Source organism: Sphaerodactylus townsendi, linkage group LG01, assembly GCF_021028975.2.
Source record: "Sphaerodactylus townsendi isolate TG3544 linkage group LG01, MPM_Stown_v2.3, whole genome shotgun sequence".
NCBI lineage: Eukaryota > Metazoa > Chordata > Lepidosauria > Squamata > Sphaerodactylidae > Sphaerodactylus > Sphaerodactylus townsendi.
Genome location: NC_059425.1, coordinates 29,902,913 through 29,921,627, shown reverse-complemented (window position 1 = coordinate 29,921,627; position 18,715 = coordinate 29,902,913). Strand labels below are relative to the sequence as shown.

General features: G+C 45.6%; 1 protein-coding gene across 1 annotated transcript; it reads left to right on the top strand.

Annotated features, from left to right (window-relative positions):
• The first annotated feature begins 8,398 nt into the window (after positions 1–8,398).
• Positions 8,399–18,715, top strand: LOC125444130. The gene is made up of 4 exons (XM_048516571.1): positions 8,399–8,820; positions 12,369–12,464; positions 14,248–14,659; positions 17,722–18,715. The coding sequence occupies exons 1-4, from the start codon at positions 8,449–8,451 to the stop codon at positions 17,934–17,936; spliced, it is 1,095 nt and encodes a 364-aa protein (XP_048372528.1). The 5' UTR covers positions 8,399–8,448; the 3' UTR covers positions 17,937–18,715.

Here is an 18,715-nt window from a genome sequence, read left to right as displayed (position 1 = left end):
AGATGACAGCCATTGATGTGGGTGAAATATTAGGAACAAAATCTACTAATCTAAAGCCCGGGAAACCCATAATACCCAATTGATTCCAACCATGAAAGAGTTTGACATTATGCAAAAGAAGTCGCCAGCTTAGGTGGTTTTTCAGAGTGATGGGTCGGTCAATAGCTACTGTGCATGTATAGTGTTCTCAAGCCACAGCCAAACCAGTGGGGTTTTCAAGGCAAGAGACTTACAGAGGCTATACTGCTTTGCATAGCAACTCTGGTATTCCTTGGTGGTCTCCCATCCAAGTACCAACCAAGGTCAACCCTGCTTAGCTTCTGAGATCAGACAAGATCATGGTGTCTGAAGCTACTAGTTGGTATTAATACCATAATTTGGTGCAGGTGGATCTTGAGAAGAGACCGGGTCCTCCAAACTCCACCCTCTGGCTGAGAATCAGCAGCACTCAAGAGGAGCACCTGCAGAAAGTGAAGAACAGCCAGAGGCCCCAACACTCCTTGGGGGCTGAGAACCAGAGCCTTCAGCAGGAGGTGCAGAAACTGAAAAGTATGTTTTCACAACTTGCTAAGAACCATTTCCAACAACAACTGGTGGATATCATCCACTGTCTCCAGAGCACTCTGGATGCCTTTAAGGCTGAGAACCAGCAGCTTCGGCAAGAGGTGCAGAATCTTCAGAGTAGCCAACAGGCCCTCCTGGCTGAGAACCAGCAGCTTCAGGAGGAGCTACAGCGGAAGTACGGTAAGAAGACTCAGGTACCTGAGGACACTGCTCCCCAAGTGCCATCTCCAGAATCTACAGGTAGGAAGCAATGCATCTGGACAGGGTTGGTAATGGGCAAGAGAAGGAGCTGCTATAAAGATGTAGAAGGCAACACGAGTCTTTCCTCCCCAGGGCCCTGTAGAAATATTAGGGTGGCACTCAGGTCAAACCAGCATCTCTTCTACCCCACTTGTTTGGCAGCAAGTAGAACTTGGTTGTTTTAGACCTCAATGTCACAGGTTGTGACCTGAATAATGGGGGTATTTTTATCCAAGGGGTGGATGGTCTCCATTTTCTTCACTTAGATGTTTTTCTTACAGGAACAGGCATGTGTGGTTTCCTGGTTGCTGCAGTGGCTGCTGGTACAGTTCAGTGACAATAGGGAGTCCACAGCGCATGTTTCTCCATATCTTCCTTAGTCTATCTCTCATATCTCTGCACTACCAATAGCAGCTGTGCCAGGGCAGATAATCCATACTAAGTTACATTTTTTTCAAAGTACTTGAATTCTGGGTCCATACGAAGATGTTTATACAATATCTCCTGCACTTGCAAATGCTGTTCGAAAACAGACAAAAGTCTTTGTAAGCTGCCCCGACAATGACTGTCCGTCAAGCCACTCAAAAAAATTCCCATTGCTAAAAGAGACCCGTTTCCTCTGGGTATGATTAATGAGCACCACAGTGGCATGATAGCAGATATCTGAACCCCTGCTCCATGCATAGGATAAAACTTGAAGGTAAAATGCCATGTGAATGAGGGTACATTCAAACATTGAAAGAAGAAAATATTTCTAAAATTGAAAAGAAACCAACAAGGACCTTACCAACATGTACCTTAGGCAACTTCCTTTTGGCTATGCCTGGCACAAGGTATTACACAGCCTGCATGGTGTTGTCCCCGTCCCCCCCCAAAAAATGGTGGCAGATTAAGCACAATTAAAGGTAAATGTTTATTAGGGAACTATGTTTTAGGTAGGATAGCCTGCCACTACTTTGTTAGCTAGGGTGAAGAGAAATCTCTACTTCCAAGAAGAAGGATCTTAGACTGGAGAGTATCAGTCTAGACAAGAAGTGACACAAAAGGATAGAAGGGTTTCTAATCTCACAGCAGCCCTATCTAGCTGACGACCCAGATCTATTGCACACTAGACATTGCTGCTTCCAACAAAAACAGGGCTGGTTTCAAGACTTCTTTTATTTTCAAGCCATAGCAAAGGGCTTCAAAATAGAATCTTTTACTTGTTACCTGGGCTGTGTCAGTTCCACACAATATATTCTACACCTAGAGGTTAGGATTAGAGAAGAGAAGATTTTAAAGTTACTTGGATCGATCAGGAAATTCCTTTTCAGTCGTGTAGCACCTTCCCCATCAGCACTGATGAAAGGCAGCCAATGGCCTCATCCAAGTGAAGGGGGGAGTGGTTTTTGCTTGTGTCACAGACCGTGGATGCATTCTTGGCCTATTGTGCCAGCACAGAATTCTATCTCAAATGGAATGGAGATTGTCAAGTTAGGCTGACCAAAATTTTTAGAGATGCAACCATGTAGTCAATGTAGTTATTTTTGTCCTCATCCCTCACCCCATTCCCTTCCTCTGCCCCAGACTTCCCTGTTCAAGTCCTGGTCAGAGGGGAGACGGGTGGCTGTGAGAAGCAAATCCTGGATGATGTGACTAAGCTCCTGGTTGGTCAAGAGATCTTGCTGCAGGCAGAGGACTATAAAGAGAATTCAAAGCACCTCCTGTTACTCTTCTGTTCAGTAGCTACCAACATGGCTGCTGATGTAAACAACTGTCTCAAGGGACTTGAAGGTAAATGCCACTTTGAAGCTAGGCAGGCAAAACCTCATCCAGAAGGGAGGCCAGGATAAGCAGAGATGGTCTGGGATGTTCCCAGAGGCGTAGCAAGGGGGAAAGCGCCCAGTGCACTGGTGCGTCCTCCATCTCCATCCCGCCCCGGAACGCCCTCGCCACACCCCCACAGGGATGCACATCTGGTGCGTTGCGCGCACCCCGGCCCCCTTGGAGCTACGCCTCTGAATGTTCCTGACAGCTTTACTGTGGACATAAGCTATGGATCCAGAAAACTCAGCAAGAAGTCCATATCCAAGTAGGATGGACCTAGGGATCAGGAGCTGTACATTTTAATCCAGTCTCAGCGAAAAGTCAGGATTGGAAATTTCAGGATTTGGGTGTGGGGTCTAGGGAGAGTGGGGTTTAGGGAGGAGAAATACCTGAGCAGAGTATAATCCATAGAGTCTATCTTCCAAAGTAGCCATTTTTCCCTCAAGAACTGACCTCTGTAGATCAGTCAGAACTTCAGGAGAGCTTCATGCCCCCACTCTAGCAACAAAGTGAGCTGTTCTTTCCCAGGCTACATGAAGGATTTTATTGTCAACATCCTGTTCTGCACAATTGGCTTCCCACCTTCCAGCTTGTTTCCCTTCATGTTGCCTACAACAGATCCAAGTAAAACTCATGCACGGCTTAAGAGCAGCCTCGGTGTGCCCCTCCCAGTCTCATGCCATTGCCACCCTTCTACTGTAAATAGTTCTCTCTCTGGCTTTTCAGAGGCAAGGTTGCTTCTGCTGGCCTTGAAGTTCATGGTTCTCAGTTCTGTTTGCACTCAACTTTCATGTTCAGTTCTTCAATGCAGCGTAGTGCCAATTTAGTCAGCATCATAAGCATTTATGATGTTTAGACAGCACCGTAGACATTTATTACCTCATTTGAAAGACAACGTCCACATTTTGCTCTTTACAGCTGTTTGCTCCTGGTCCCTTTTTATTCCATCTTTTCCTGCCAGTTGTTGCTTCTCTCCTTCTGCTTTCAGGTGTGCCAAAGATCCTCCTGGTCGTGCTGCACCATAAGCCAAAGGATGCCAAGTTGTTCTTCCCCAACAGCCAGCTGCAGGTGCTGCGCCCAGCTCTGATAGTGACTGTGCATGCCCGCTTCTCCATGCAAGATGGGTTCTACCACTGCAAGGCTAACGAGGATGCGGTGGCTTCTGTGGCAGCTGCTGTGGGGCGATTGCTGCACGTGGGGAACTGAGCACCTTTTGGTGTAGAAATGGGAGAAAACCACCAAGGGCTGAGGGGCTAATGTGTCTTGCTTGTGCATTTAGGGCAGCAGTTCTCAACCTGGGGGTCGCGATCCCTTTGGGGGTTGAACGACCCTTTTACAGGGGTCGCCTAAGACTCTCTGCATCAGTGTTCCTTGAGTGCCAGGAGCTCATTGCAGCGAGGGCACACCCACGACTTCTGTCCTAGTGGCAGATAGTCATACATGTGACACTTAGTGCAAAACACTGGAAAGCCTTCACCCCCCTGCTGGCTTCCTGCCTTCATATCTAATTTTGTTTAGATTTTCAAATACTGATTTTAATTAGTGAATAGAATAGAATAGAATAGAATAGAATAGAATAGAATAGAATAGAATAGAATAGAATAGAATCTTTATTGGCCAAGTGTGATTGGACACACAAGGAATTTGTCTCCAGTGCATATGCTCTCAGTGTACATAAAAGAAAAATACATTTGTCAAGAATCATAAGGTACAACACTTAATGATTGTCATATAGGTCTAGTAAGCAATCAGGAAACAATCAATAGTAATGAAAACATAAAATGTAAAATCATAAAATAAAATGAAATGTCAGCACAGGCTATAGTCATACAGTCATAAGTGGGAGGAGATAGATAATAGGAATGATGAAAAAAGTAGTGCAGTAATTATATAATAAATATATAATAAATAGTTTGACATTATCGAGGGAATTATTTGTTTAGCAGAGTGATGGCATTCGGGAAAAAACTGTTCTTATGTCTAGTTGTCTTGGTGTGCAGTGCTCTATAGCGACGTTTAGAGGGTAAGAGTTGAAACAGTTTATGTCCAGGATGCGAGGGGTCAGTAAATATTTTCACAGCCCTTTTTTTGACCCGTGCAATATACAGGTCTTCAATGGAAGGCAGGCTAGCAGCAATTGTTTTTTCTGCAGTTCTGATTATTCTCTGAAGTCTGTATCGATCTTGTTGAGTTGCAGAACCAAACCACACAGTTATAGAGGTGCAGATGACAGACTCAATGATTCCTCTGTAGAACTGTATCAGCAGCTCCTTGGGCAGTTTGAGCTTCCTGAGTTGGCGCAGAAAGAACATTCTTTGTTGTGCTTTTTTGATGACATTTTTGATGTTAGGTGACCATTTTAGGTCATGAGATATGATGGAGCCTAGAAATTTAAAGGTCTCTACTGTTGATACTGTGTTGTCTAGTATTGTGAGAGGAGGTAGGATGGGAGGGTTTCTCCTGAAATCTACCACCATTTCTACGGTTTTAAGTGTGTTCAGTTCTAGATTGTTCCAGTGGCACCACGAGGCTAGTTGTTCAACCTCCCGTCTGTATGCGGTTTCATCGTTGTCTCGAATGAGACCAATCACTGTTGTATCATCTGCAAATTTCAGTATTTTAACAGATGGATCATTTGAGATGCAGTCATTGGTATACAGAGAGAAGAGAAGTGGTGAAAGTACACAGCCTTGGGGGGCCCCTGTGCTCATTTTACAGGTGTCTGATGTAATTTTTCCTAGCTTCACCTGCTGTTTCCTATCTGTTAGGAAGCTTGTGATCCACTTACAAATATGCTCAGGTACTGCTAGCTGATTTAGTTTGGTTAGAAGAATGTCCGGTATGATAGTATTGAATGCTGAACTAAAGTCAACAAAAAGGACCCTTGCATAGGTCTTTGGCGATTCAAGATGCTGTAGGATATAGTGCAAAGCCATATTAACAGCATCATCTGTCGATCTATTTGCTCGGTATGCAAATTGCAAGGGGTCCAACAGTGGATCCGTGATGGTTTTCAAATGGTACATCACTAGCCTTTCAAAAGTTTTCATAACTACAGATGTTAGAGCAACTGGTCTGTAGTCGTTCAGTTCCTTGATGGAAGGCTTCTTCGGCACTGGGACGATAGTGGAGTGTTTGAAGCAGGAAGGAACGTAGCACATCTCTAGTGATTTGTTGAAGATTTGGGTGAAGATGGGGGCCAATTGGACAGCACAGACTTTTAAGCAAGAAGGTGTTATCTTGTCTGGGCCTGGTGCTTTTCCAGGCTTCTGTCTGTGAAATAGATCTTGCACTTCCTTTTCTGAGATCACCAGGGGTTGTAAAACCAATGAAATGGGTTCAGTTGTAGGAAGTTTGGCTATTGTTGGTGCATCTGAAATAGAGGTTGTGGAGAAAGGTGACTGTAGATTGTTTTCAAACCTACAGTAGAACACATTCAGGTCATCTGCCAATTGCTGATTTCCTTCAGCTTGGGAAGGTGGTTTGCTGTAACCGGTGATATTTTTGAGAGTTTTCCACATGTTTGCTGTTTCGTTTGGTGAAAACTGATTTTTTAGCTTTTCAGAGTAGTTTCTTTTTGCTGCTCTGATCTTTGTTAATACATTTCTGGCCTGCCTCCCTCTTAAGGTTTCTATACCTTCTACTATCCCTTAAAATATGTTCTTATTTAGTAAAACACACTGCTACTCTTCTCTGCTGGTTCCAGAGACTAACTGAAAAGATTTAAAAATTTGAAAAGCCCCACCTCTCAGCAGCCCCACCAATCAGCAGCCTCAGCAGCCCCCACCAATCAGCAGCTCCAGGACAAGGAGAAAAAAAAGAGAAAACCCCTGTTTAAAATACACTGTTTAAAAGATGTGGCTTTAAGAAAAGCCCTCTGAAAAGAAAAACCAGGTAACTTTCACTCTCTGTGCCTCACCCACTGCTACCACACAACACACATCCAGCTCATCCTCACACACCTCACTCTGCCCTCCCTCACATCCAACCACCACTTACCTACTTCCTCACCCATATTCGCCACAGCGGGATTCACACTCTGGACAGTTCTGTTGTGGAATGGGAAGGGTTACCTTATACTAAAAAATCAAGACAGCACCGTATAACGATGTGCATTGAAAAGGGAAAGAGGGATTCCATTTGACCACCCCAAAAGGCTCTGCTGGGGATCATTGGACCTGCATGGACATCTGTGTGGGTTGCGGACTGTGATGAGAAGGACAATTGCCACAGCAATGCGTGGCCAGGCCCGCTAGTGAAGTATAAAATTAGAGGGCGGGTGCAACGAGGAAGGACTTTTCGTACAGTACAAGATTAATCTTCAGTCACATAATGTTTCTAAAAAATCAGTTACACTGCATTCACGTTATCTGATTTATCTGGTCTAATAGGCCTCCAGTCCCCTTGTCAACGGTGCAGAAAATGATTGCTTTCCATAACTGTAAAATGGCATCCTTTGATGCAAATGATGGCCAGGTTTTGGGAAGCTGCTAGGTTTGCATGGAGGCATATAATCAAAGAAGAGTTCACTCTAATGATAATACTAAGGTGATTCTAAATGACACCTTTCCAAAAGGCTTCACGAACTCGGTATTTCCAAATCACATGCACTAGTTTCGTCTGAATCATCACACGTATTAGCATAAGGAAATCTGATATAGATTCAAATCACTTTGAAAGTCCTGGAACCAGAGAGCGGGGGATGCTGGGGTTGTTACTGCAAAGCATCAATAAATCCATATGCACACCTGATCTTTGTGTAATTACATATTTTCTTAGTCAATGGTTACTAGTAATAGAACTACTATAATTGGGGGCGGGGGGCAATTGGTTGTGTTTTTTTTTAATTTTAAAAAGAGGTCCTCCTATTCAAGAAGAGTGGGACCACCATTCTAGCACTTACATTTCTTAGGCAATCTGGGATTTCTGACTTTGGAGCCAGGTGTGAATTCCAGAGTAAGATAATTAAAGAAGAATTCTATTTCATGGACATTAAAATGGCATCCCGAAGAACGAGTGGAACATGCAACTACATTGGAGGCTGTTATGCAGATAGGAGCCCAGGAAGTGCTACTAGGAAGAACGGCAAACCCATATTATGAACAGTGGATAAATTCAGGAATTTCCGTGCCATAGCTTATAGCCATTACTGATTTTTACCCCAAGCAAGTTTCTAATCTTTAAGGCTATAGTGACAGGAAAGGTCAGGAGGCAGATAAGGGCTAAATAGGGATGCCAGGCCTATATGACATTATACCCCACTGAAGTTGCTGCCCTCCCTAGGTCCAGATTTTTACTGTGGCAGTGCGTATCACAGGTTCTGCTAGCCTCCCCAAAGGGCAACCACTGGATCTTCAAGTCTTCTTCTCTAATAGGCGGGGGAGGGGCGTCAAATCACAGCCGACTTACGGCCAGCCTGCAGTGTTTGCAAGGCAAGAGACTCACAGGGGAGATTTGGCATTGCCAGCCTTTGCCTAGCAACCCTTGAGTTCCTTGTTGGTCTCCCATCCAAAGACTGACCAGAACCGACCCAGCTTAGCTTCCAGGATCAGGCCATGACTGAACACAGAGTGCACCACTCCACCACACACCTGGACGGAGCAGGAAGCTGTGTGTCCGCGCGTTCCCAGGAGGGAAGCAACTTCGCCCACCCTCGGAGACTTTCGGAGCCTCACTTCGACTAACCAAAAGCTGCAGCCAGGACGGCCGCTAGGGGGCAGCAGAGTCCTCCGAGGAGATCCCCGAATCCTCCTCGCGGGTTTCGGTTTCACTTTCCCCTACAATGAAACCCGCGACCGAAGAAGAAAGTGCAAGCGAACCACCGGGGAGGGGAATCGGATGCGAGGGATCCCTCCAAGGCCAGTCTGCAGGCCCCGGGGCACCGCTAAGGGGATCCTCCCTCCAACAGAAGACTTTTCCTCGGAGGATTCTTTTAAGAGCCTCCACTCCTACGACACCTCCCACCAGGCTCTGGGTTTGGCTTGTGAGGGGATAGCTCGAGGAGATCCCATTAGGCAAAAAGGAGGATCTGGCGTAACAGTGTATCCGAGGAGCGATCAAAGATCTGCCCCCCGGAGACAGGATTCCGCTGGGCACAAGGCGCAGGACATGGATTCCCGGTTCCGTTGGCTCTGGAGCAGCAGAGATGCGGGGTCTTCCTTGAGTGCCAGCCGGCTCTCTAGGGAGTGTCCAGGAAGCTCCCCTCCTAAGGTGAGAATAAGCCGCTGGGAAGACTAGGTTCCGGGGCTCAAGCCCCTTGGAAAACCGCCTCTAGTGAGCCCTAATGGGGCCGGGGAGGCTTCTGGAAGGGAGGCGTCTTATAGATGTTGGGAGGCGGGGAAGTTTTGGGAGCCCCGCCCCGCCCCGCCGTTTATGAAGAAAAAGAAGTGTTTGACTTTATATCCCCCCTTTCTCTCCTGTAAGGAGACTCAAAGGGGTTTACACTCTCCTTTCCCTCCTCCCCCATAGCAAACACCCTGTGAGGTAGGTGGGGCTGAGAGAGCTCCGAAGAACTGTGACTAGCCCAAGGTCACCCAGCTGGCATGTGTGGGAGTTCACTAGCTAACTCTGGTTCTCCAGATTAGAACGCACCTGCTCTTAACCACTACTCCCAAGGGGCATGCATGAACATTTGACATGTGCTGAGCACCCTTTTCCCTTGTGGGTGTGATCATGACACATTGTCAGTGGAACCATTTTTACTGGCCCAGAAATTTCTAAGGGGAATTGAGAAATGCATGGGGAGAATGGCTGGTGGACATTCACCAGGACTCTAGTTTCTGGTGGAAAGTCTTGTTAATCTGCAGTAGAAGAGCAAGGTTTGAGTCCGACAGCATCTTAGAGACCCACAAAATCTCCAGGGTACAAGCTTTCAACAGCCAAAGTTCTGGTATCTGAGGAAGGGAGCTTTGATTCTCAATAAGTTTCTACCCTGGAAATATTGTTGGTCTAAGATGCTCCTTGTAGAGTTTCAAGACACCTATTTATTTTCATGGTATGTGTACACACCCTCACATGCAGTGGTGGGATTCAAATAATTTTACAGCTGGTTGTTTACAAGCACCATTTTAACAACCGGTTCTGCCGAAGTGGTGCAAACCTGTGAGATCCCACCACTGCTCACATGCCTTATACTGAGTCACCCCATTGGCCTATCAAGGTCGGTATTGTCCACTCAAACTGGCAGCAGGGTCTCATTTAGAGGGAGGGTGAGGGGCCATCATTGGGGGGAGGGGGAAGGGAGCCCGTCATCTGGTTGAGGCCCACTCACCCTCAGGGGAAGGGATAGAAGATGATGAAGAAGAAGAGTTTGGATTTATATCCCCCCTTTCTCTCCTATAGGAGACTCAAAGGGGATTACAATCCCCTTACCCTTCCCCCCTCACAACAAACACCCTGTTGAGGGTGTGTGGGGCTTCGAGAGGAAGTCTCTGAAGAACTGTGACTAGCTTACAAGGTCATCTTGTTGGGGCGTGTGTGGGAGTGCACAGGCTAATCTGAATTCCCCAGATAAACCTCCACAGCAACAAATGGCAGGGCGGGAAATCAAACCCGGTTCCTCCAGATTAGAATGCACCTGCTCTTAACCACTACACCACTGCTGCTCCAAAATAGGGAAGGAGGAGTGGGCCCCTCATCTGGTAGAGACCCGGATCACCCACTCTGGGGCGTAGGGGAGGGGGAAGGGAGCCCATCATCTGGTTGAGGCCCACCCATCCTAGGGGGAAGGAGCCAATGACCACCTGATCGTTTCAGCTGGAGATGTCAGAAATTGAAGAGCTTTCGGGACTCTTCTGGTAAAGCCGCCAAGCGGTGATTCATTCCTATCACTGAGGCAAGAGAGCTTCCTTCCTAAATCACCACCATCCCTCTATCCAATTCACTTGCTGTATCTCAACGTAGCATAACTGGCTGTTGTATAGTGCCATTTATCAGCACCGCCCCTACACAGGCTTAGATGTGTGGAGTACTCTGACTATAGGTACCAGGAAAACCTTTCTGTTGCTAGGTAATTCTCGGTGCATGCAGGAAGGTAGGACTGTGGGCATCCCAGGGTCAGCAATATCCAAATTAGCAGGCTCCAGAGGCAAAAGACTTCCCATGTCTCCAAAGTGTCTCTAGGCTGAAGTAAAAGCCTGTGAAGACGAATTCCTTACCTCCTTACTGGAGTAGAAATGAATGCCAGAAGAAACTCATACAGGGTGAGACTTGGTGGCCTCAGAGAATTATAGGCTTTATGCTTGGCATGCACGCCCTCATATGTCTGAGGTTCAGTCCCCAGTATCTCCCAGCCGGTGAAAGGATCCAGGTGATGTGGAAGAGTTCCCTGTCACCTGGAGGCCCCTGTAAAGCGAACCCTCTGCTCAGTCTTGAGTAAGACAAAACTGACCTTTACGTGACCAAAGATCCTCATCTCAGGTATGAGGCAGCTTCATGTGTTCAGGCTAAAGGCCAAAATATTGGGGAGCTACAGTAAAAAAAAATCAAAAATATAATGGTGTCGAATGTTGTCCAATAAAGAAGTGTGTCTTCTCTTCTGTATTTGACTACTAATTCAAAACTGTGCACTACTAATTCAAAACTGAATCCTGATTTTGAACTGCACATTTTGGATCTGTTCCAGGCCCGCTGCTGGCTTCCAAGTGCAGAGTGAAAGTGATACTGAGTCCAAACAGCTCACTTCCCTGCAAGGGTCTTCTGGAAATTCCCACACACTTCCAATAAGGGAGCATCACTAATTCCCAGAGTTAATACAGGCCACAGTACAAAAGGGGGTAGGTCTTACAGGACTGTCTCTCAAGGATGTACTGCCCAAGGGGACATAGGGGGTCAAATGCCCCTGGGCTTCAGCCATTTAGTCACGTGGGGGAACGGAAAATCGCCCCCCATGCCCCTCCTCCTTCCCCCGAGTCCATACACAGGGAGGACAGCCACCCATATGAGGGGGGGCTCAGATTTTGCACCGGGCTACATTTTCCCTAGATACACCTCTGCTATCTCTTCACCTGCTTTCAGAAACTGTAAAATGTCTCCATTAAAACGTTCTTGGAGAACAAGAGTATAAGGGAAACATATATAGACAAAATAGAGTATCATTCTAATTCCCTGGTTTATAGGAGGGGGAAAGGTATACAAAGATATATAAAGATTGAAATGGATTCTGGGTGTTGAGATATGGGGCAGCAGGGCTTGACCTCCAGGGTTCATGTCACCAGGCTACACTTGCAAAGACCCCGCCCCCGGTCTTCAATTTTCAAAATAAAGTTCATGGAAGGAAAGAGGTCCAGGGGATGAACACAGTCCCAGATGTGGCCAAATCAAAAGCCCAGTTTTTGTTGGAGAATGCTTATGTTGTCAGTGCTGTACAAAGACGCCTAGGATTGCTGTGGTGCTAGGTACTGTCCAAAAAGAATGTGCTGGACCAGTGCAGAACAATAGTTGGGGACAACATCACTTGGATGTGGGAATTTACTCCCTCCTCTGCAGTGATTCGTTCTGTGTCCTCAGGCAAGTCACTTTCAGCTTCCATTTCCCACTTGTATTTTGTACCTGACAAGACTGGTCTGAGAGGAAGTCAAATCAGAATGGAAAACATTCTCCTAATGTGCAGTGCAAGTCTTGTGGGTTTGTCTTCCAGTTCAGCATTCCCAAATGAACTGATCCTAGTCCGGCATCCTTTTTTTCCCCTCGCAAGACTAGTCTTTCATTTGGGATTGGTTTTTCTTTCTGCTTTTAATGCGCTTGATTATTTATTGCAGCACCTGGAGCAAGGCAAAGTGGAGGCCAGAACCTCTTTGAGCCTAGCAACAGACAAGACCCTAGCAAAAACTAACCCACTGGAGGCAGAGCTGAAGGTAAAAACACCTTAAAACAAAATGTTCACAGGTTCGAGTCCTTATTCTGGCATGAAGCAATTCCTGTCTGTATCACCTGCATTGCAGGGTGATTTTGCAGATAAAATAGGGAAAGGAGAATGCTGCCCAGAGCTCTTTAGAGAAAGACTGGGATAAAAATGCACTAGAGAGATTTATTTTATTTAGTTAGATTTTTTTCATCCTGTCTTTCTCCCAGTGGGGTAACAACAGAACATAAACAATGTATTGTCGAAGGCTTTCACAGCCGGATTCTACTGGTTGTTGTGGGTTTTCCGGGCTGTGTGGCCGTGGTCTGGTTGATCTTGTTCCTAATGTTTCACCTGCATCTGTGGCTGGCATCTTCAGAGGTGGATCACAGAGAGAAGTCTGTTATACACTGTGTCCAGTGAGAAGGGAATGTTTAGTGAGAAGGGAGCTAAACATTCCCTTCTTCCTGGACACAGTGTATAACAGACTTCTCTCTGTGATCCACCTCTGAAGATGCCAGCCACAGATGCAGGTGAAACATTAGGAACAAGATCTACCAGACCACGGTCACGCAGCCCGGAAAACCCACAACAACCAGAACATAAACAGTTGATAACATTACAGTCAAAGCAAGATGCAATAAGCAGTGGAATGTGTTTGAATCCTGTTCTGTTTGCATAAGTTCCCCCTTAGACCCTTCCATTAGACCCACTGCTGCCCTATTCCCGTTTTGCAAAATGGCCTCTTTGACATAATTTGCAGAATGGCAGAAGCAGGGAGGCCCTTACTGCCTTTTCTCAGGCAGGTCATTCCACAAAATGGAAACCACAACAAAGGCAGCTGTCAGTTTTAATTATTTGCCAGGTGGCACCTTCAGAAGGCTTTTCTCTTTGGCATTACATCTATGAGTCTCGTTCACACAGGCAAGTCATTCCTTGACACTGCAGTCATCTATGAGCAATGTGTACATGTCAATCATACGGCCTGATCCAGCAGGGGAACAACATGTGTCTGTGAGCCCCTCAAACACAAAGAATGCTTTTTCTGATATCTCTGTCTCCTCCCATCCCAGGTCATTGCAGGGGTGCAGAAAATGAGGCACCCGAGTGGGAGGGAGTTGGCTATTTCATGAAAATGTCTGTTGCAAAAGATTTCTGTCTTTGGCAACTTTTAAAAAATTATACAGCTTAATAGGGGAGGGGGGGATGTCTATCGATTGTGACTAGCCCTAACTGAATAGAAGCAATATACCTCTGAGTGCCAGATGCTGTGACAATTAACAAGGGAAGATTGTTGTGTTTATGCCCACTTGTAAATGCATCCTGTTGGCCACTCCTGGAAACAGGTGCTAGGCCAGAGGGATTTATCAGGGGTCTTGTGGCCAAACCAGATGTGATGATCCTCATTAGTCCATGGACAATGATTGAACGTTAAAGCAATTTTAAAATGTCACGTGGTAGGCTGAGGGTCTTTTCAGATCCTGAAATGGCCACACTCCCTCCTTGTTTTGGCACATAAAAGGCATGGCGTGGGACCCCCATGCTATGGAACTTGCAGCCTTTAAAATTGTCTCATTTGTTTTTAAAATGGTGTCATTGCTTGCTGGTCAGAACCATGGATGCATTCACATCTAGTCTGGCCATTAAAATCCTATGAGATAGAATCCTGTACTTCTTTGGCTTACTTCTCAGGCACCCTGGTGCCCATACTAAGCGGATTTTCCCCATAATGTCTCTGTGCTTTAGGATAATCCTTATTTCCCTAGCTTGTGGTTGACAGTAGTTCTTGTCTTCAGGTTCTGAGGAGTTCCTCCCACCCCCAGTCCTCACAATTCCTGCAGGCTCTGGAGAGGCCTGTCCAAATTATGAATGAGTTGTTGGCTGAGAATCAGCGGCTTCAGAAAGAGCTAAATAACAGCCAGGGCCTGCAAGTACGTTCTCTGCAAGCTGAAGTTAAGCGGCTTCAGCAAGAGTTGCTGAAGCAACAAGACAGCAAGAAGGTCTCAGAAAATCGCCTGGTGGCTGAAAATCAAAGGCTTCAGCAAGAGCTGAATGAGTTGGAGGAAGTGAAGAATGTCCAGGAAGTTGTGATAGCCAACCTGCAGGTTGAAAATCAGGATCTCCGGGAAGAGCTTGAGGAGTTTCAGAGGCAGCTGGTACCCAAGAGTAAGACAGAAGCTGATGAACCACCAGTCCCGCAGATGACAGGTATATATGAAAGCATCTAGAAGGGATTGATAATGGTCAAGAGCAGAGGCTTAGATGCTTCAGCTTCAACTGTGGGCTTTCTACGATGACAGTGTGGAATTAGAGTGGGGTGGTGGTTAGACAAGAACCTGGGGGACCTGGCTGCTCACTGTGTCATGGGATTACCGGATGACTTTGGGCCAGTCTGACTTGCTCATCCTGATCTACTTCCCAAGGTTGTTATGGTTTTACCTTATGATAAAATAGGGAGGGGAAGCCCTGTATGCCACTGCTATTTGCCGAAAGTATAGGATAAAAATGGCAATGATAGATAGATGCCTATGAACAGAGATACAATTCAACATATGCTTATGGATTAACATGGTGCTGATTGTTAGTCTGGAATGGACATTAGTAGTTATTCATGTTCAGCTGACACCAAAAATATATAAAAGTGCATTCTGTTAGACATGAGTGCATCCAACCCAGAGGAGAATTGCTGTGTGCCTTTCACAGCAGGGGCTGCTGGGAGGTTGAAAGTTGCCACTGTATTCTTGTGGGGAGAAAGAGAGATGAGACTTTCCTTTGGATATTAATGGAGATTTGCCCCTCTCCTCCACCTTTTCTCCTCCCAGGCCTTCCCCTGTGCAGAGTTCCTGGACAAGTAACCAAAGGCAAAGATTTGCGGTTATAGAGAAGCAGTTCTTGAGTAGAAAGGGTGGACTAAGCTGCTGGCAATGGCCAGCAGGATTCTCACTCCCAGGTGGAAGTAACGTCAAGGAAGAAGGGATTCAGGGGCACCTTCTGCTGATAGTGGCGTTTCTACCACGTATCTTCCCGTGAACTTTGCATGAATCTGGCGACTACTGCCTCTTGATGGGCTCAAAAGTAAGTAGGTCTTTTAAGTTGTGTGGGCTCAAGTCAGGTCTGTGAGATAGTTTGGGTTGTTCATGACAATTGGCCTCTTCCCTTGGCTTCCCAGAGGTTTCTTTGGATCACACTGGCATCAGAGCCTAGCTTTAGGCAAATACAACTTTTTGCAGCCTCTGTGCCCCTTCCCTCCCAGGAGCCATTTTCTCGTTATTTCTGATGGGAGATAGGGTACTTGCACAGGGTCATTATTCCCAGCTTATCAGCTGTTCTCCTTATTCAAAGACATAACTGCTTGAAACACAGTCATCAGAGTCCACTACAAGGACCTCGTCCAGTCCAGATATTTGGTTGCCAGGGAGATTAATTTCCACGCATTGCCAGAGTCCCATTCAGATTGTGAGCTGGCAACATGAGAGAGGGTGCCTACTCAGCTTTCCTGCTGTTCTGTTTTCCCAACCCCAAACTGCCTCAGGGAGTGCTGTTTTCCCCATTAGGAAACCTTTGTATATGCCATCTGTATACTTAGAGGCCCCATTGGGACAAATAGTCCTGCACAGCTATTTCAGGTTACAGAAATGGCTGGGAAGGGGAGGCACTGTGGCCTCTTCTCTTTGCCTATCGTAGTCCCAATCTAAATTGTGCCCTGTGTAGATGAAAATTCGAATTTCCATTGCAGGAGTTTTAGCAAGCACCTTACAGATGATGCAAAACCCAAAAGAGGGACTCTGGGGTGAAGTGGAAATTGACTATTCCATGGGGATGATTTAGGACAGTATGTGAAATGTAAACAATATTTCTCTATCACCTTTTCATCCACACAGCATAAACTAGTGAAACTCTTCCAGGAGCTCAGGGCTTTTGGAGTCTCAGCCCACAGGAGGAGGTGGACTTCTCTGCAGCCAACTGCAACCCTTTTTGTGACACATTTTGCAGATAAAATACCTTGCATGAACAGTAACAGTAGCAAGTCCTAGGATATTGATTTGTCCAGTGGTGTGGGATACTTTCAGCATGGACAGTCTGAGGATGGGGACAGGTTTCTTGGAAATTTGAGACCTGCTACCTTCTTTTATAATTTGTGCCCTTCCTGGCTTCTTAAATCTGTTGGTGTAGGCTAGTGGGGTAGGTTTGTGAAACTAGAAATGCCTCCCTGAAAGAGGAGGTGCTTGCTACTGCCTTGAAGAAGAAGAGGTGTTTGGGTTTGCTCAACTATAAGGAGTTTCAAAACAGCTTACATGTGGAGAAAGGGGAAAACAAACTGATTCATCAGATTAGAGTCTGCCGCTCATGTGGAGTGGGGGATCAAACCACATTCTCCAGATTAGAATCCGCTGCTCTTAACCACTACACTATACAATTTGTACTCTCTTGGTAAGAAATCTGTGAGACTCAAGGAGAGCTGAGGTAACAAATCTTTGTATTCAGTCTCCAATGTACCATTTTTGAGCAAGGTGACTGGGAACGGGGCAGGTGCTTTCTGGCCAACTTCAAAGATTTCTGATAACATCTAGATTAGATCACTGCAATGCACTCTATATGGGACTGTCCTTGAAGACAATCCAGTGGCTATGGTTGGCAGAGAATGCTATTGACTGAATTTGGAGTGGGTCATAGGGACTATATCATTCCAGTCTTATTCCATCAACATTGGCTCCCGGTTTACTTCTGTGTCTAGTTCAAGTTGCTGGTATTGACCTTTAAAGCTCCCTATGGCTTGGCCAACTTCCCCCATATGTACCTGCCCATCCATTGTGGCCATCTGTGGAGGCCCTGCTGTGAGTGCCCTTTTCCATCTGAAGCTTTAAAAGGCAGTTATCTGAAAAAGGACCTTCTTGGTCATGGCACCAAATGTTAGAATTCCCTCCCCAGGGAGATTAATCAATTGCTGTATTTCACCAAAAGGTGAAAACATTTTTGTTCTGTTTGGTATATGCTCACTAACTCCAATTGGCCTCCTCCCCGGTATTGGCGTTATGCTATGTTTTATTGAAGCATTATACACATACTTTATTTTTACAGTTTTCGATGTTGAAATTTATTAATGTTTGATGTCTGGAATTTGGGGATCCCACTTGGATGAAAAGGCATTTTAAATAAATACATGAGCAGTTAGATCTCTTCCCTCCCCCTGGGAACTGTAGCAAATCACTTCAACCAATAGCCTGCTCTTGACTGTGTCTGAATTTGTGTTGCTCTGAATCCCCTTTCAGGTACTCGAAAGGCCCTCTTGGTTGTTCTCCATTATAAGCAAAAGAACAACACTAAATTATTTGTTGACATCAAGCCGAAAGTTCCACACCCGGCCTTGGTGGGAACTGTGCACGCCTGCTTCTCCATGCAAGATGGATTCTACCACTGCCAGATTAATCAGGATGCCGTGGAGTCTGTGGCAGCTACCATCATGCAGTTTACCCAAGACAGCTGAGGCAAGATGCGCAACTTCTGAGGTTCCGTTTCACTGATTTTAATCTGCTTTAAAAAAAATGTTTGTTCAAGGTCATTGTGGAAAGGCAGAATGTCCATCTTTTAAACATGGAAAGAACTCTTCTGACACAGTAGCTGAGGGAAGACCCATCAAGGAGAAACAGTGCTGAAGAACTGAAGAGTCTTTTTCAAGCAGTTAGGAAGCTCGGTGCAATACGTGTTGGGAATACAGGCAGGAATACTCAATACCAAGAGCTTCTCCAACCCTTCCCTAGAGTGAAATTTTATAGATGTTTAAGGCTATTGGAGGAGGGAACAAGATTTATTTTGATACTGTCTTAATCCGAGGATAGAAAGTTGTCATTTAACTTAATTCGGGTCAATAGTTTCAAGCATTATCAAAGCAGAATAATCATCTCCTGAGCAACTGCAATCTCATTCATTTTCACAAAGGGTTTCGGAATTAATTCCCTCATTAAAATACACTGAACAGCCTGAGATTTTAAAAAAATGCTGAATTGGGTTGGATCCAACAGTTTCCTTCTATTTAGTGAGTCTTTCTTTGGCAGGAGTTGATTTTCTCTCTCCAACAAAAAATTCTTGTTTGGTATAAATAAATCATCCTTTGGGAGGGCTCAACTCACTATATCAACTGTACAGATGTGACGTGAATGTAGTGACAGCTGTTCAAGATGAAGATACAAGAAGTGCATTCTGTTTTGTATGAAAACTAGCTTATATATGGGAAGGCCATTAAAAAATGGGAAACTTGGTTTTTAA